General features: G+C 43.7%; 1 protein-coding gene across 4 annotated transcripts in view; it reads right to left on the bottom strand.

Annotated features, from left to right (window-relative positions):
- LOC105986440 (complement receptor type 1-like) overlaps nucleotides 1–19,131 on the bottom strand; it is a 35,209-nt gene extending 16,078 nt beyond the window's left edge. For all 4 annotated transcript variants that reach the window (XR_001175105.1, XR_001175106.1, XM_013017340.1 and 1 more), the window contains exons 1-8: nucleotides 18,739–19,131; nucleotides 9,396–9,575; nucleotides 8,701–8,800; nucleotides 7,601–7,686; nucleotides 5,259–5,654; nucleotides 3,270–3,443; nucleotides 3,084–3,186; nucleotides 1,268–1,353 (exon numbers count right to left, since the gene is read on the bottom strand). Coding sequence is in view for 2 of the 4 variants with exons in the window: in XM_013017340.1 (XP_012872794.1) it covers nucleotides 1,268–1,353; nucleotides 3,084–3,186; nucleotides 3,270–3,443; nucleotides 5,259–5,654; nucleotides 7,601–7,686; nucleotides 8,701–8,800; nucleotides 9,396–9,575; nucleotides 18,739–18,862 (1,249 nt within the window). In the remaining 2 variants the exon portion in view is untranslated. The remainder of the gene's footprint in view (nucleotides 1–1,267; nucleotides 1,354–3,083; nucleotides 3,187–3,269; nucleotides 3,444–5,258; nucleotides 5,655–7,600; nucleotides 7,687–8,700; nucleotides 8,801–9,395; nucleotides 9,576–18,738) is intronic.
- Between the last annotated feature and the right edge of the window lie 464 nt (nucleotides 19,132–19,595).

The following is a 19,595-nucleotide window of genomic DNA, read 5'->3' as shown; positions in this document are numbered from 1 at the left end:
CCACTTGATTACGTACTTTACACCAGGCATAACAAAAGCCCTGGGTTGACAATGAAAAGACAGATGAAGATTTATTTGGTCCTTAAAGTCCAGGGAAATCTTTGTGAAGCTATTCCTGTCATCTTTAGAAGATATGAATTTTGAAATGTAAGGCACCTCATTACTTCAAAGATATGGCTCACCACCTCAGCACCCTGCACAATGCTAGCCTCTCAGGAAAACCTGTTTTATTCTCTTTCTCACATATCACTGTTTAACAGGCTATTTTATATAGCCTTGAATTTCTGTTTTTACAGAACTAGGGATTGAACTCAGGGCCTCATATTTGCCAGGGAAACAAGTGCTTTACCACTGAACTACATTCTTTTATTTTGTTATTATTATTCTGATACTGAGGAATCGAATCCAGGGCCTCATGAATGCTAGGCAAGTACTCTGCCATTAAGCCACATTCTCAGCCCCTTGAGCCACATTCTTTTTTTTTTTAATTATAGGTTTTATTAATCCATGTTGCAGATGAAGATTAAATCACTTTCCTTTTTGGGGGGTAGGGGGGTCTAGTCGTAGGGCCTGAACTCTGGGCCTGGGCGCTGTCCCTCAGCTCTTCAGCTCAAGGCTAGCGCTCTACCACTTGAGCCACAGCACCACTTCCAGCTTTTTTCTTTTTGCTTATGTGGTGCCGAGGAATCGAACTCAGCGTCTCAGGCATGCAAGGCATGCCCTCTACCACGGAGCCACCTTCCCAGCCCTTGAGCCACATTCTTAACCTCTATAGTCTATAGTGTTTTTTTTTTTAATTAAAAAAAAATTTCCTTCTTATCTGTTTCCCAACTAGAAAATGATCTCCATGAAAGCAGAAGTTTTTCTTACTCTTTACTCTTTCTACATATGAGAAATCCTCTGCTGGTAAACAATACAGACTGAAGGACAGGATGAATAAAAAGCTTAGATAAAAGATAAAAGAGCATAAAAAGTACAGAGGATTACTTCTTGATGACAAAACTGAAAAATAATAAAATCTGACATACCTTTACATAACTTGATCTCTTCTAACATCTCTGTCCCATGAGGCTCAACATTATTAAGTTATTTATGTACAGGTTAATGCAATAATGTATGATATATAAGACCAACAAGACCTCTCTTGAAATTCTTCCAATAAAGAAGTATTTGTTTTAGCAGTAATGATCCAGGCAACTGATCATACATGAGGCAAAATACACCGGAAAACAAATAAGTGGCACTACATAGGCGGCTTTCTACTCACGTTCACATACAGGAACACTGCTGTTCCACTGGGTTTTTATTCCAGCCAAGATACAATAACTAGCTGAGTTGCCTTTTAATCGGAACCTAAGAAAGAAATCAGAATCAGGTTGAATAATTCCCACTCTCCTTTATATGAACAGATGTTCAGATTCTTCACTTGGGCCTAAAGAGAATCTGGTTCTTAGGCTTAGGCCTAGATAAAAGCCTCATTTCATTAGGGATCTGAATTCATTAGTACATCTCAATACTCTGTTGACTGTCAAAGTGCTTAGAGCTGGTATGCTTAGTCATCATACAGATTCCACTGCCCACCATCCGCTAGGGAAGGCACTGAACATAGAACCAGACGTCCTTATAAGCACAGATCATGATCAGAGCCTATCTTTCGCTGGTGGCCTGCCAACATCCTACTTGTCCCCATCAGTGGGTCAGGAGGGAAAGAGCTCTTGATTTGGGTGAACAAATAAGCAAGGGGATAGAAAGAGAATAGGCACTGTTTTCTTTGCTGCTATCATTGCGTGCGTGCGTGCGTGCGTGCGTGCGTGCGTGTGTGTGTGTGTGTGTGTGTGTGCGCGCGCCTATTCTGGAGCTTGAACTCAGGCATCAGCACTCTCCCTGAGCTTTTTTGCTAGCACTCTACCACTGGAACTCCACTTTGGTTATTAACTGGACATAAGAGCCTCATGGACTTTCCTGTTCAGGCTGGCTTTGAACCACGATCCTCAGAGTAACTAGGATTATTAGGCATGAGACACTAGCACCTGCCTACTAGTATAATTGCAATGGGCAAGAAGGAAGATCACAGAAGCATACTGAAGCAAATGTTCTGAATGGGGAGGGAGAGGGGAGCAGAGGAGTCAATCACACTAAAATGCCCAGCTAATTACAGGATCCTTCTGACACCTATACCTTCTAAAACTGGAGATCATTATTGGGCAGTAGACTTTGTAAATGGCAAAGATTTCTGAGGAAGTATTAAAAAAATCATTTTATTGCTCAATCTTCTTAACTTCCCATAGACCAATAGGATCCACTACCACCAAGAGTGTTGGTTTTATTCAAGCAATTAATAATACCGCCTGAAGCACCAACATTGGCCATTATGGTCCCAATATCAAAGACAGCACTGACATGAAGAAAAATGATTAGATCAAAGCACCCTTATCCATTTACTAATATAAATTCCACTACTAATTAGTTTTAAGTATCCTGAAGCAACTCTTGGATAACTCGTTATTGGGTGAACAATTTTCTCTTATTCTTACAACTTTTTTCCCCTACCAAGTTTTTTATGAAAGTATGCATTTAACTTTCAAGTAATCACTTATCTAGACACTTCAAATGCCAGCTAACACACCACGATCAGTTACTGTCTCTGCGTGTACTTTCATTTTCTCTCCTGCTGTTGGCACCACTAAGTTCCTACCTTATTTTACCCTTCCATGCCAGGCACCAGTGACTCACTCCTGTAATCTTAGCTACTCAGGAGGCTGAGATCTGAGGATTGTGGTTCGAAGCCAGCCCAGGCAGGAAAAAGTCCATGAGACTCTTACCTCCAATTAACCACCAGAAAACTGGAAGTGGAGCTGTGGCCTAAAGGGGTAAAGTGCAAGCCTTGAACAAAAAAAGCTCAGGGCCAGTGCCCAGGCCCTGAATTCAAGCCCCATGACCAACAACAAAACAAATAAAAAACTATCTTTCCATCAGAAGTTGATGGCCTTCAACTAAGTCAATCTGTATGTGTACTCTTGAATTTGACACAGTCACTATCCAGTACGGAGTATCTGGGTCTCTTTCTTCCAAGTCAAACTCACCCTTCATCACAACTGAAGGTCACTTTTGCCCCAAATTGTAGACTTGGTGGAAGTTCCACATGACCATGAAGGAGTTGGCTGGTGAAGTCATCACATAATTTCACTAGGAGGGGAAAACGAAAAGAGGAATTAAGTCTGACGTGGGAGAGGCAGAGTGATGTGAAAGCCAGTTGCGAGTCTAGACACCTGCACACGTTGGGGTTTCGGGGCTCCAGTCTCCCTGGGGTGTGCACTGCAGAGACGCAGCCCCGCTGAGGTCATAGCCGGGTTCACAGCTGTAGAATACTTCCTGCCCTACTGAAAAGATGTCCACACTTGGGGTATACTGGCCATGCAGGATTCCTGGAGGAGGCTGGCATCCTAGAGAAAGAGAACCAAAGCACAGTTCATTCCATAAAACAGTTTTTTCCCTTCAATGGTGAACTGGCTAAAAATATGGGTATTACTATGGGTATTACAGTTTGTGTGTATATATATACATACATATACATACACACACACACACACACACACATATAAACCCACAACTATTAATGGCTCATGCCTATAATCCTAGCTACTCAAGAGACTAAGATCTGAGAATCATGGTTCCAAGCCAGTCCAGGCAGGAAACTTCATGACCCTCCTATCTCCAATAAACTACTTAGAAAAAGTTGGAAGTGGAGCTGTGGCTCAAGTGATAAGAGCGCTAGCCTTGAGGCTCAGACATAGTGCTCAGACTCTGAGTTCAAGCCCCTAGGACTGGAAAAAAAAACTATTAATGGACCTACAAAGTCATGAAACTGATCCACTAAAAAATGATCCATTAGCCAGGCGCTGGTGGCTCACATGTGTAATCCTAGCTACCTACGAGGCTGAGATCTGAGGATCATAGTTCAAAGCCAGCCTGGGCAGGAAACTCCGAGAGACTCTTATCTCCAATAAACCACTAGAAAACTGGAAGTGGTGCTATGGCTTAAGCGGTAGAGCACTAGTCTTGAGCGGAAAAACTGAGTGACAGCACCCAGGCCCAGAGTTCAAGCCTGGTGACAGACAAAAAAAAAAGAAAAAGAAAAGAAAAATGATCCATTGAAGAACAGAAGATGCCTTAGTTCTTTGTTTATTCTGTAACATCCATGATTAAGAATACATCTATGCTTAAGGAATCCTAGTTCCTGGTAGAATTCTTCCAAATTCTGTTCACATGGAGTAAAATTACTAAGGTTGGTGGGTTTTGTAGCCTCACACTGACTACAATTGCTTCACCTCCATGTATACTAAGTGAAAAGAAAGTGACAGAATGCCTTCTCTTTCTAGAGGTAGCTGCTGCAGTGGCAGCCTTCGGAGTTTTCACTCTAGTAGCAGCAACTTTAATCAGAGCAATTTGGGTTCCCCCGAGACCAGCTGCAAGCTGGCAGCAGAGGCAGGGCCTGCAAGCATTAGCAGGGACTGCTGTGTGGGCACTGAGCATTGGCTCTGTGTTCCAGTCTTGGGGTAATAGCTGCTCCCTGACCCTCTGGTGATACTGCCTTCCTCCTGCTCTTCTTGCCTTTCCAACCTCTTCATAACCCATTCCTTGCATTAAATACCTCCATTAATTGAAGAATTTGGCAGAGCATAGGCTCTAGAGAAAGACAGGTAGACATGGCTTCTACCTTTTGATCTATACGTTAGTATCTGCTTTATCTTGGAAAAACAAACCTTTCAAACATTGTCTGTGTAAAACAAGGACAGAGGGGTAACTGCCTTCTGGATCTATTTTCAGAATGAAATGTGCAAATTTCCTGTAACCAGGGTGGCTACCTGATTAGATGAATCATTCATCAGGCCTTAGCAATTATTGATAGATGTGTAATGGATAGGTGATGGAGGCTGGAGCTAGTGTCACAGGTAGAGAACTCCTTTCTATGAGAACCACAAGGAGACATGCATTCTTAGATTCAGTTTTGCTTCTTAACTTGAATGCATGTGTTTATATAAATGTTTGTAGAGCACCCGTGTGTGCATGTGTGTGCGCACATACACACACGCGCGCGCGCTCACACACACATACAAACACACACACACAATTTCTACCTCCCAAGACAACTGACAGCCAACTGTGCTTATCACACAGCCATCCTCTAGAATCAGTGCTGATGTTCTGGTCCTCCAACCACTCATGTCACCACAGGGCTCTGCAGGCCTCAGACTCACCCCTAGAGCAGCTTGGTAATTCCGGCTCCCATTTGCCCAGGGCCCCACACTGCACACTGGTGGGTCCTTTCATGACGAAGCCAAGTTGACATTGAAACTGTACTGTATCATGTAAGGAAAATAAGCTCCTGTTGCCAGACACCATGACTGCGTCTTTCACACTTGGAGGAGCGCAGGTATTGACTGTGATGCACTGAGGGGGTGGGCCACTCCACATGCCATTATTATCTGGATCGTTGGTGCAGTATATGGATGGCTCCCCCACCAGGTTAAACTGCTTCTTCCCTCTCGGTCCAGGCATGCAGCGATAGGTCACCACCATGCCATACTGAAAATCTTCACTGCTGCTCAGGATCTCTCCATTGGGAATGGCTGGCGGAGGCTCACAGAGAATTCCTGGGCAATTTAAATGATACAGGAGAGAAACTGGGTGACTCCCCAAATGAATGATTTTTACATGCACTGTCTGCTTTTAATCTTGGCTTAACGCATAGGTACGTTTTACAATATTGTAACTCGGGTTATAATTATGATAACCTTGTGAGAGCAGAAGGCCCTGTGTTTGAGCCCCAGTACTCACAAAACAAACAAACAAACAAACTTACAAGCTTTTTTCTTTCTGGAATTTTCCATTGAATCATTTTTGGATTGTAGCTGACCTTGGGTAACTGAAACCAGGGAAAATAACAGTGTGGCTCAGGGTGGATGGAGGCGGGGAGGGTTATGATATTCAAATGGAAGCAGAGACAAAATATAATTAGAAGGTTTTACCCTACACCCTATGGTAAACGTAAAATAATTGCTGTGTGTGTGTGTACGCGCACTGGTTCTGGTCTTGAACGCAGGGCCTGTGCACTGTCTGAGCTCTTTTGCTCAAGGCTAATGGCTGTACCACTTGAACCATAGCTCTACTTTCAGCTTACAGGAAGTAAATTAGTGATTCCTGTCCAGGCTGGCTTGGAACTGCAATCCTCAGATACCAGCCTCCTAAGTAGTAAGGATTATAGGCATGAGTCACTAGTGACCTTATTCTAGGTTCTTTTGTGCCTTGTGGAGGGCGTAGGAGGGATGGAAGTGTGGAACACTAGCACCCAGCTAAGTGCTACTTTTGAATAATAGCAATATCTTGTGGAATAGGAGAATGACAGCACTAAGAAAAGGCCAGGAAGGTAAAAAGGGAGCTAGCCTGCTATCTGGGTTCTTCCTGTGCTGTTGGAGATGTGGTAAAAGCAGAAGTTAAATTCCAGTCTAGAAAATCAAGGATGTAGGCCGCCACCTTTGGGTCACTCTTTGAGAGTAAGAATATTAAAAAAAAAAAAAGACATAGTTTAATAGGTGTTGAGGAAAAAATGTGGAATAATAAAAAATACTTGATTAATTAAAAAGTGTAAGAAATGGGACTGGGAAGGTGGCTCAGTGGTAGAGCGCTTGCCTTGCATGCATGAGGCCCTGGGTTCCTCAGCACCACCTAAGCAGAAAAAGCCAGAAGTGGTAGAGTGCTCACTTTGAGCTGAAGAGCTCGAGACAGCACCCAGAGTTCAAGCCCCATGACCGGAAAAACAAAACAAAACAAAAAAAAAAGTGTGAGAAGTAAAACTGGGTACCGGTGGCTACTCAGCAGCCGGCTGAGATCTGGAGGATCAAGGTTTTAAGCTAGCTCAGGAAGAAAAGTTTCTAAGCCATCACCTCCAATTAAGCAGCAAAAAGCCACACTGGAGTTGTGGCTCAATTATTAGAGCACTAGCCAAGAGTAAGCAAGCCAAGTAAGAGCAAGAGGCTCTGAGTTCAAACCCAGGTACTGGCACAAAGAAATAAACATGAAATAATCAGATGTTAGACTTATACTTAACTACATTAGTAACCTTATCAAATTTAAATGTTCTAAACACTCCAATGGAAAACTTCAATTTAGATAGGAAAAATGAAGCCTGACTAGATGATACTTACCGAACAAAGAATGTCTGGAAGTAAAAGAGTTGAAACATATGTGATGCAAAAATGAAGAACAAAAACGCTGGTATAGTTATAGTAGAATTATAGTAATTGGACAGTAATGATATAGTTATAGTAATTACATACAAAGTACCCTTTAAGGAAAAAATATGACCAGAGATATGTTTCCTTATAATAAAAAAAAACATCCAGCAGAAAGATACAAACAAACCCACATGTGCATGCATGTCGTAAGGCAGTCTTAAAATGAATACATTAAAACTATTAGAACTTACAAGAGAAAGGACAAACTCATAGACATAGAGATTCCCAGCACTGGAAAGAATATATCATTCCAGAGGGAAATCAATTCATTAGTAAAAATGGTAGAAAGGGAAATTCAAACTCACTCTCACAATCAGGCGCTTCATTATCCCAAACCACAGTGTTTCCTGAGAGGATGCACAGGGCAGAGGAAGGTCCCAGGAGCCGGAATCTAGAAGCAGAGAGGAAGGGACATTAGAAGCTAAGTGCACAGGTGTTTATATTGCTATTTGTTTTAATATTCCCTTGTTTATGAGCATTCTTCTTTTCTTAGTATTGCTAATGGTTTTTTTTTTTTTTTTGGGTCCAGTCGTGGGGTCTGAACTCTGGGCCTGGGCGCTGTCCCTCAGCTCTTCAGCTCAAGGCTAGCGCTCTACCACTTGAGCCACAGCACCACTTCTGGCGTTTTTTCTTTTTGCTTATGTGGTGCTGAGGAATCGAACCCAGGCATGCAAGGCAAGCGCTCTACCACTGAGCAACCTTCCCAGCCCTGGTTTTTGTTTTCATCTTTTAAAAACACCAATATTTAGTTTTATTGTTCTTCTATATTTTTATAGTCACAGTCTCCATTTCATTTATTTCTGTCTGCTAGTTATTAGTTCTTTCTTTCTGCTGACTTAGGGCTTAGTTTGTTCTTTTTGGGGGAGGGAGGTTGATTGAGGTTTTGTCTTTGTGGTTTATCATAAGTGTACCTAAAGGGACTTATAATGAATGAGCTACATTAAAGCTGGTTACATCTTCACTTGGACTAGACATGAAAATTTAACTTTGCCTTATACTTTCCTTCACCAGGCCTATTTATAACAATTTGAAGAACTCCTTTCAACATTTCCTCTAAAGCAGATGTCGTGGTTATGAACTCTGGACGTTATTGTCTAAGGAAAGTTTCTGAGTGGACAGTCTGGCAGAACAGGAGGGTGGGCTTGCTGCTGCAGTCTTCAGACAGGCGGGGCCAGTGCCTCATTCATAATCTGCAAGCCATTCGGTGTAGGAGGACTTTAATTTCTTTACAGGCTCATTAACCCTTATTATAGTCTACCTTTTAGAATAGTACAATCTTCATTAGTATAAGGTGGGTTTAATTTGCATTTCTCTATTCACTAGAGATACTGGATTCTAGATGTGACTGGAAGGTAGTACTGCTATTCTAGCACCTTTGAACTAAGAGCTATTGAGTCTAACTCACCCCTGGTTACAGGTGTAAGTGATTGTAGATCCAAACTGCGTATCTGTTTGTACATGTACCCTGCCATTCAGAGGATCTGGAGGAGTGTTACATGCTTTACCTATGGGAAAGAAACAGAATTTTGAAGCCAGGTAAAGTCATCTGAAACTTTTTTTTTATTAGTACAAGAAGTCTTAACCCAAGTATAACTTACTGTAGAGCATGTGTGATTGTGATAATATCACAGATATTGTAACTCTGAGGAAGCTAATCAGACCACTTTAGAATCAGCCACTAGGAAAGGCCTTCCTTTCCAAAAGACTAGCCCTCATTTCTTTCTCATCTCTCACACTATGACTCCCAGAAACATACACAGTTCATTTATTATCAGAGTCTTATCCAGGTATTCTAATTCACAGGTCTCAAACACATTCTGGCATTTTCTTATTTTTTAGTTATTTAATGTATTATACTTTCCTTCTCATTCATTCATTACATAGTTGTAAAAATGGAAAACCCCTCAATTGTGCAATGCAATGGTTTTTCTTACAAAGTAAACTCATATCAGAGGTGCCAGGAACTCATCGTAAAAAGATAAGATCTGTAAGACATGTCACATATACTGTAAGTTATTTGCTCCTGTGTGTCTTAACTTCTAACTCCTGAACAAAGTGTTTGGACAGATACAAAAGATTTCCCAGATTAGAGTTACTCACGTATACACTTATCTGAAACATCTGTCCACTCGGAGTTTGGGAGGCAGGTGATCAAGAACTGTCTCCGTATGAACCCAGGGCGACATTCATACTTCAAAGATGTTCCGATGGGAAACTCAGATTCATCAATTGGAGTTGTAGGCCTGGCAGAGGAGAATTGTTCTGGAGCCTTGCACTGTCCTGGAGATCAAGACCACAGTGATAGCAACATTAACAGAAAGTTAGTTACTTTTCTTTCTATTTATTTCCTCTATACTGTGTGATCGAAAAAGAGAAAAATCTATGTTTACAATAGCAAATGATTTTTATTCCTTTAGTCAAGATCTTAAAAAATGAACTTCTAAAATATTTTGGTTACTATCTCCCCATTAAGAAGTTTCAGCTCCTTTGACTTAAGCAGTAGTATATAGTCTTTTATTAAAAAGGAAGTCCAATCTGGGCACTGATGGCTCACACCTGTAATCCTAGCTACTCAGGAGGCCAAGATGAGGTCTGAGGATTGCGATTTAAAGCCATCCAGGGCAGAAAAGTCCCTGTGAGTCTCTTTTCTCTAATTAACCACTCAAAAACCAGAAGTGGCCCTGTGGCTCAAGTTGTACAACTCTAGCCTTGAGCACAGAGAGGCTCAAGGCCAGCACCCAGGTCCTGAGTTCAAGCCCCACAGTCAACCAAAAGAAAAAAGTGTGTGTGGGGGGGGGCGGGTAATTTCAGCACCGGGCACCGATGGCTCATGCCTATAATCCTAGCTACTCAAGAAGCTGAGAGATCTGAGAATTGCAGTTCAAAGCCAGACCCATTAGGAAAGTCCATGAGACATTTATCTCCAACCAAACCACCAAAAAAGGCTGAAGTGGAGCTGTGGCTCAAGTGGTAGAGTGCTAGCCTTGAGCAAAAAAAGCTCAGGGACAGTGCCCAGAGCTGAGTTTAAGTCTCAGGACCAGCACAAAAAAACACACACACACAAAAAACAAAAATAGGAAACCTCCAGTTCCAAGTTTCAAAATTTAGCTCAGCAGAAGTGCCTGTGTCTGGGATTATTCCACTCGAGTCCACTTAGCACTTCTCCCTCTCTGGAGCAACAAAATGTACTCAGCCATGTTGTCTCTTGGTGATTCACCAAGGTTGAGTGGACCATGAACCTCTCTTTGGCCTTCAGGAATGGCCGTCACTCTTTGAGAGTCTGTTATCAAGGAGAAAAGAGACAAAACTCAACTACTAAAGTTTGTACTTCTCTTTCTGAAAGCATTTATTCGTTTTTCCTGATACCTGTTTTGAATTAAATAACTGACTTAGCTACCTTCCACTAGGACCTAGCAGACTTAAATTAAAAAATGTCATTTAGAGTCAGAACATGCAATTGGGAAGAAATATCATCATTTTAGCTTAGTTTTGGACATCTTCTTTTTCTCCCCTCTCTTAAGATTAATTGATCTGAAGTATGAAGGGCAGGGTGAAGCCTATCCCCCACTTTTTTTTTTGGTATTGTTCATTATGCTCTGATTTTGATTTTAGCGTTATTGTTATTTTGAGGTGTCTCAGCCTAGGTCCTGGTGTCTGCACTCCACGGTGCCTATCATAGGCTTCATGGAACCACTTACCTATGAGAATTTCTAAAGCTGCTTTTTGTCCTATTGACAAAGCATTAGACAGAACTGGGGATAATCTTTGCACTCATTATTTAGGCAAAGAATTCTGCTTCTTTACAAAGAAACCTCACATTCATTTCTTCTGAAAAGAATCTCTTCATTAAGTCCACTGCTGTCTAGCAGGCCACCCTGGGCTACGATTCTTCTTCCATCTTGTCCCATTCTGTCTTCTCACTGAGATGTAGCCCTTTTGTTTTCTCTTCGTTTCTTATACACATACATCCTTTTCCCTGTCTCTGGCTTTTCCACTTGTCCTTCACTCTTCTAGAAATCGAAAACTTCAACCAGTTCTCCTTACCCTACCTTGCAAGACTTTCCACTGACCCATCCTTTTCTTTTCCTATTATATAAATAATATGTCATGATTATAATATGCTTTTATATCTATTTCCCTCAGTAGATACTGAAGATGGTTTATGTAAGGGTGAGAGACCACATATCTTTTGTTCCCTTAAATTAATACGGTCCAAGTACTTAGCCCCCAGCAAGAAAAACTCAATGAGTGTTTATTACAATAAACAAATAACTAATGAATTTCCCATAAAATTTAAAAAGCAAGAGTGTAGGCAAACCAGGTGCTGATGGCTCCCACCTGTAATCCTAGCTACTCAGGAGGCTGAGATCTGAGGCTCATGGTTCAAAGCCAGCCTGGGCAGGAAACTCTGTGAGACTCTTATCTCCAATAAACTGCTAGAGAACTGGAAGTGGTGCTTGGCTCAAGTGGTAGAGCGCTCGCCTTGAGCTGAAGAGCACAGGGACAGCGCCCAAGCCAGAGTACAAGCCCCACCACCACCACTACCACCACCAACAACAAAAGAAAAAAGAAAAAAAGAAAAAGAGTGTAGGCAGGCTATACCCCCAAGAGTTCTGATTCACTGGGTCTAAGTTAGGACCCGGCCATCTCTATCTTTAAAAAGCTTCACAGGTAACTTGATAGATAATAACACTTAAAAACCACTGTGAAAATTAGTTCCTGCATTCTCAAATACTATGCCTCACTGTTTTCTAATGGACAGGGCGGGGTGAATAATACAATGCTGGGGTTTGTCTCATCTACTGAAGCTTGAACAAAGTGCTGATTCTGGTGCTAAAACTGGTGAGAGAGGCCAACTATCTCAGGAGGCCTACCCTGGGCAAGCCACATGGCCACATGGCCACATGCAGGGACTACTTTTGTAATGACATTTCTTTTTTTTTTTTTTTTTTTTAGGGTCCGGTCATGGGGCCTGAACTCTGGGCTTGAGCACTGTCCCTAAGCTCTTCAGCTCAAGGCTAGTGCTCTACCACTTGAGCCACAGCGCCACTTCCAGCTTTTTTCTTTTTGCTTATGTGGTGCTGAGGAATCGAACCCAGGGCCTCGAGCATGCAAGGCAAGCGCTCTACCACTGAGCCACCTTCCCAGCCCTGTAATGACATTTCTGTCCTTTATTTACCTAATCTTCTTAACTTGAGCTCTAGTATGAGTACCATACATAATAATAAAAATGTGGTAACAGCGCAGGAAAAGGTGCTCATGAGCTTTCACTAGAGAAAGCTTGATCTAGTTTCTTTTTCCTCTTGTGTTACCAGTCCTTCAAATGATGACTGCTCCTATGACAAATATAATAACATGAACTCCATAAACTCAAGATATACGGTATACAACATGCAATCGTTGATGAGTACTTATGCACTACAAGTTGATGACATATGTATCCAACATGAAATCAAAACACTTCCCTCACACTCCCTACCACAGAGAGTTCTCCCTCGGCTATCCATCCATCCTCCCATTTCCTTCTCTGATTTGGGAATAAAGACAACTTCCATCCTGATTTGCCTTTCTAGGACCACCGCTCAGTTTTTGCTCTTTTTGATTTAGCTACCACACAGTATTATTATTTTGAGATTCATTCAAGTTGTTACATATATAAACATGGTTGTTTTTGTGGTTGAGAAATATACAGTCATATTAAAGATACTTCAATTTACCCATTCTTCTGTTTGACACACATTCTGGATTGTTTCCGCTTTTAGGAAAATTAACAATATCAAAAGTTGACTATGAAAATTAATGTGGATATATAAGCTTTCATTTCTTTGGTATAAAAACCTAGGAACAAAATGTACAGTTATATGTTAGATGTATGGGTATGAGCCTAATCTTTTAAGAAACTGTCCAGCTGTTTTCAGGATTTACTTTGCTTTATGTGTGATCATTCCAGTTAATACATTCCAGTTAATATTGGCAACAAGTGGCATGGTTAATCTTAATTTTAGCCACTGCCATGGATGTACATTGCCACCTCATTATAGTTTTGGTCTTGGATGACACAGCCCACTTTCAAATACTCTTGACGCAAACCTTCTTTCAAGGCAGATTGGCCCATCCTGCCATCAGCACAATGGGCTCAATAAACCAGAGACGCACATGCCTTTGCTCCAATGGGAGCTATCAATCTGGGCTATTAACTCTGCTCCCATTCTGCACATTCTCTTTTGGGCTAAGGGGTTTGCAATGGTTTTGCTTAGGCAATTTGATCAGTTTAAAGATAGCATACATTTCCCCCAAACAATAAAATTTCAGATTATTAAAAATTATAGACAAAATTAAAGGCAATATCACACAGCTGGTATAAGCATTTCAAATGCTTTGCTAGTCATCATGACTTAATGTGACCATGAAATAAAACCCAAAAGTGGACAAAATACAGTTCCAGTTTCCATTGATAATAGTGTATATGCAGCTGTAGTTCAACTGGTCTTCTTGATGCTTTCTAGATTATTTTTTTGGGGAGGGGAAGGAGAGGAGTCAATTTTTATCATTTGTTGTAAACTCAACAAGAGTTTCCCTCTCTCAGTGCCTCTCACATCAAGCCTGTGTTGGCCTGTCTTCTGGGGAGGGGTGGAAGGAGGATTGGCTCTTCCATTTTGTTTGTTGGTCTTAGAATTATCTTTGTTTGGTATTTTTGTGCAGGACATTTTTGAAATTCCTTGCCCAAATATGAAGGCCATTTTTAGATAAATCTAGGTTAATCTAAAACATAAATCTACCAATTGGAGGTACAAAAACTGGAATGGTATTTTTTTTTGTGCAAGACATTCTTGAAATTCTTTGCCAAAATATAAAGGTCATTTTTAGATAAAACTAGGCTAACCTAAAACATAAGCCTACCCTTTGGAGATATGAAAATTGAAATGCCCCACCAAGCACAAATGGGAACTCCTTTCTACACTGCTTGTTTTCATAGCAGAAATAACACATTATGAGTTACAGGAGGACCAGAAGAGGGTGCCAGAGTCTGTGTTAAACTTCTTGCCAGTAAACATTGTTTAATGTTGTCAAACACTTAAACATTATGCCATTTTTTGTGAGTCTAAATGTGGTTTATCCCGGTAAATTATCTACAGGAACATGAGAAGAACAGACATTCTGCTGTTGATGGGTGAAGCAGTTTATACTGGCCATCTATACTCCCTATACTGATGGACTGCTAAGCTCAACTAGCTCCTTATTGAGTCTCTGCTAGAGGAGTGTTAATGTCATCAGTCATCATAGTGGATCTATTTATTTCTGCCCACAGTTCTATTAAGGTATGGCTTCACATATCTTGATCCTCTGTCATTAAGCACATACATATCAAGGATTGCATACATTCATTGAGGGAGGGCTGTCTCCTTTATCAGTCTGGAATGCATCTCTTTAACTTTCCTTCCTCTGAACTCTATTTGGTCTGAATTTAACATAGTGAATGCCTTATATTAACAAAATAATCCCAATCCTCTGCCATTTTGGGGCCTGAACTTGGTCTGGGCGCTGTCCTTGAGCTCTTCAGCTGTAGACTAGCGCTCTACCACTTGAGCCTCAGCCCCACTTCTGGCTTTTTCTGCTTATGTGGTGCTGAGGAATCAAACCCAGGGCCTCATGCATGCAAGGCAAGCACTCTATCACTGAGCCACCTTCCCAGCCCCTCCTCTGATATTTTATACAAAATAAATACCCCTGAGAAGCATATTATACAACCTGAGTTTTGATTCACTCTGTAAGCACTAATGTTTAAGCCATGCTCCTTTCATTTAGTCTTTTCTCAAAAGTGGGTTGCTTAAAAGTTCCTGCTTCGGCTCAGTGGCTTGGCTCTTACTGCTTATTCTGCTAAGATAATATCAGCAAGTAAAGAAAGGAAAGAGGAAGCCTGGCGCTGGTGGCAAACGCCTGTAATCCTAGCTACTCCGGTGGCTGCGATCTGAGGATCGAAGTTCAAAGCCAGCCCATGCAGGAAAGTCTGTAAAACTGTTTTTTTTCTGGGGGGGGTGGGGGGTCCAGTCATGGGGCTTGAGCTCTGGGCCTGGGCGCTGTCCCTCAGCTCTTCAGCTCAAGGCTAGTGCTCTACCACTTGAGCCACAGTGGCACTTCTGGCTTTTTTTCTTTTTGCTATGTGGTGCTAAGGAATTGAACCCAGGGCCTCATGCATGCAAGGCAAGCGCTCTACCACTGAGCCATCTTTCCAGCCCCGTCTGTAAAACTCTTATCTCCAATCAACCACCAGAAAACCGGAAGTGGTAGAGCGCTAGTCTGGAGCTGAAGAGCTGAGGGACAGTGCTCAGGCCCAGAGTTCAAGCCTCACAACCAACAACAAAAAAAGGAAAGAGGAAATCTTTTGGGATAAGAAAGGATTTTTGAAACATAAGGTTTGTTTTGGAAGCTTGTTCCAAAGTGGAAATAAGCCACCTTAGATATTGTATTGGATGTGAGGGAGGCACACTTCAGATTGCTTTAAGCAGAGGGTGTTGGGTACATTTCAAGACTGCTTGTGTACGGTTAATTTTATCTCAATGTCTTATAATGGTCACTTTATGCAAATGCATCCTACCCTCTTCAAGCTAGCCAATCACAAGCATATTGTGGACCTAAGCTCAGCCAATCAAGCAGAGAGGCAGAGCCTGGTGTTTTAGGGATCAAATGGCAGTAGTCTGCCAGCTTAGTGAGGCTGTTTGCCAATGGTACAACCCTTCCGCACAGAAGTTCTGCCTTGCTGAGACAATTCTGTTTTGGTGTCTTCAGCTGTGACGCCAGCGGTCCTTGGAGAACATATTTATAAGAGTTCACATTGCTCCCTTATTAAGTCATCCTGCAGCACTTAGTCTCTCTTGAGTGACTTTCTCAGGTCTGCAAGAGTTGTGTAGTTACAAAACACTGTCCTGGTACTACCTCACCTGGTTTTCACAACCGGCCTCTCAAAGTTCAAGATGTCAATGACGTCCATTTTGTACATATGGACAACTGATGATCGAGTTGCTAACTGACTTGCCTGGAGTCCAAAGCTCTCCTGCAGTGAGTAGGAGAGGCTGGAAACCCCAAACCAATTTCCATAGGCACAGAGCTTGGAGGCAATTAGCTAGCTCTCTGTTAAATTCCAAATTGGCTATGCTCAGGGGAAGGCATTCTTTCCATCTACCTTCGCTTCATTTAAGTCACTTTGACAGCCAAATGACTGACTGTAAGGTTTTAATCTGTGTTGCATTTGGAGGTTACTGTGATAGCCTCAACAAATGTTTGTTGTTGCTCGCAATTAATAGAGTAATAGTAACTTAATAAACACAGGCAAACTACAGCTACATTCCAGTAAGAAGTGGGCAGATAGTGATACAAGGACCACCTTAGTCTGTAAGCATTGACAACACATTCCTTAACTTGGTGTACTCAAGTTTTGATCCTACCTCTTTGCCTGACAGGCTACTTTCTGATACCTAGAGACAAAAGATTCATAGCAACTGTGATGGAAATTTGGTTTTCTATTATCCTTGCTCTCTCAAAAGAGAAGAAACGATCAATGAATGTAAGTGTTTCTAGAGCACCCTGGAGCTGTCAGGAAGAGGTTGAACAATGCAAAACTCACTTCAACCCACATGTTGCCAGTGAGTGTAAGCAACCAAGAAAACGGAGGAATGGATAGGGTGCGAGAAGGATTTTACTGAAAATGTTTAGCTACTTGAAGCCAGGAGGAAGGAAGGGCAGATGTGGCCTCAAAATCTCCCTAGTAGGTAACGGTAGGCTTTATTGTGTGCCAACCACACTACCAAAATGCAAACTATACACCCTTCCACTTCCCTTCTCAGACATCAGTTCCACTGTGGTGGGAGCTCTCTTGTTTTTCTAAACCCCAAGTATCTGTCAGGAGAGCATCTCCCTTAAAGTAGGGGCTCAATTAAATGCTATTAAGGTAGATGGTGATTAGAGATGGACAGCAAAGGTATTCAATGCACCCTCAAATGCAGGGCAGTTTTCAGATGTACCCCTACGATTATTTGTCTAAACACCCTTGGGAACCCAGGCCAGAGATGATGGTTGGAGAAAGGGACAGAAGAGCATTAAGTGACAAGTGTGTTGGTTGGCTCCTTGTATGTATCCAAAACACTGTAGCAACGCAGCCAGGATGGACAGATCATAAAGCACTGTAGAGAGGAGGAATCAGACGGGCACCGTCGCTTCCCTCTAGGTGAAAGGGCTAGGTTAGAATCCAGGTTTCTGGGAGCTGTAAAACCCTTAGTTTTACTTGGGCCAGTGCCACACCCTACTACCTAGCCAATCCACACTGTGAATATGAGGAAGGATATGGCAGCTGTGAATTTAGAAACAGAGTATTTAAAAACAAAGCGCCGCCTACTTTGTTTTAACCCTTGCACTCCTCCATAAGCTGCAGTATTAATATAAGCTATCTCCATCCGACCTTCCCTGATGGCCCCAAACAATTGGTGTGCTCTAAAAACTGAGAGAGGACATTAAAAAAAAAAAAAGAACATGTATCCTAGAGAAGCAAATACTTAGAAAAAAATGGCTCCTCCTGGTACAGAGCACTTACCTCAAAGGATAAACATTTGTGGCAGGATGCATTTCATCTCAGGGATAAACACCAGTTTTAAAATATATGGCAGACTGTATTGTTGGAAATAAACTATACAACATGGGGGGGGGAGGGGGAGAAAAACCCGGAGAAAAATGAATGGGGTGACATTGTCTAAAACAAAATAAATGTACTCATTACCTGATTTGTGCAACTGCAACCCCTCTGTACATCACCTTTATAATAGAAAAATAATATTGACTGTAGGGCAGAATGCATTCCCTCCTAAAAGCGGTGCCCAAACATAATGGTCATACATGAAAAGTTCTGCCCAGTCTCAGAGCCCTTGAGCCCAAGTGGTAAAAAGTGTAACACCACCAACCTGCACAACTAGAAGCCAGGCCCGGCCTCTATCACATGAATTCGCCTGATATCAAAGAGCCCAGGGTGTCTTTTCCTTTGACAGCACCACACCCGGTTAGAGGGTGTGTCTGCGGGTCTGCGGGTGGGCTTACTGGCTTGCTTACTCAACAAAGAGCCGCCAAGTTTTCTTATTATTGTGACTAATCCTGAAATTCTTATTCGGTGATCAAAGTCGAGGACCTGGCATGGAGTCCCCATTTTTAAAGGGAAACTTCACAAACCTTCACCGGATCCAGTGACGCACACAGACAGGCTGGTGCAGTCGGTGGCGCAGGGGTGGGGACCTGGGTGGGAGGGGTGGGGACCTGGGGTTGGGGGGAGCTGCACTCGTCCCCCGAGGCAAAGCACACCGGGGGACCCCGGACCCTCGCGGCCAGAGCCCACCGAGGCGGTGCCTTCGGAGACCCTCCCGCCCCAGCCGCGCCCCCTCCCCACGCCGGTCCCGCGTCTCACCCCAGGCCGTGGGCAGCGCGAGCAGCATCAGGATCGCCAGCAAGGCTCCTCCGCAGCAGAGGGAGAGCGGGGGCGCCGGGGTCCCCCCCGGCTCCAGGGTCCTCGGAGAAGAGGCCCCCAGCATCCCCGAGCCGAGCTAGAAACCAAGGTGTCCGCAAAGCGAGCGGCAGGGGCGGAGGGGCGCGCGCCGGAGGCCCGGGCTCGGCGACCCCCGGGGCTGGGCTCTGAGTCCCGGGGCTGCGCTCGGAGCCCGGGCTCCGGCGAGCGCTCCGGCTCCGGGACCGAAAGCTTCGGATCGCGGCCGCTTCCGGGCTGCGCTTCCCGCACCAGGGGGGAGACCCGGGTGCCGAGCGAGACTCCGGCCGGCCTCGCTGCGGCGGCGCGCGGGCTCCCCCCGAGCCCGGGGACAAAGGTTGTCCTCGCGGGCGGGGCGCTGCCACATCCGTATCCACCCCTTCCCAGAACGCCGCGAGGGCGGCGGGGCCCAGGCGCCGCCCGCGGCCGCGGGGAGGATCGCAGGCCACGTGTGACGTCCGGGGCGTGCGCACGGGCGGGCGGCCTCCCCGCGGGGAGGTCGGGCTCCGCGCGCAGCGTCCCTCGGCCTCACCGCCGGGTGCGGGGCCGGGGTCAGGGCTGGCGTTCGACGCCTCTCCGAGGCAGTGGGAGGCGTTGGCCTCGGCCCCCCGACTTGGGGTGGCCCGGGTCGGTGATGGGTAGTTAAGTGCAGGATATGCTAGAGACAGCGAGCGCACCGGACTGGATCCTACAGCGGGAGCTTTGGCTTCGTCCTTTGCTTAAAATTGGCAGCAAGAGAATAAAAAAGGGGGATCATATATCCATACTGGCACTACTTCATA

This window comes from Dipodomys ordii, unplaced genomic scaffold (genome assembly GCF_000151885.1).
Source record: "Dipodomys ordii isolate 6190 unplaced genomic scaffold, Dord_2.0 Scaffold35, whole genome shotgun sequence".
NCBI lineage: Eukaryota > Metazoa > Chordata > Mammalia > Rodentia > Heteromyidae > Dipodomys > Dipodomys ordii.
This window is presented reverse-complemented; position numbering and strand designations above follow the sequence as displayed.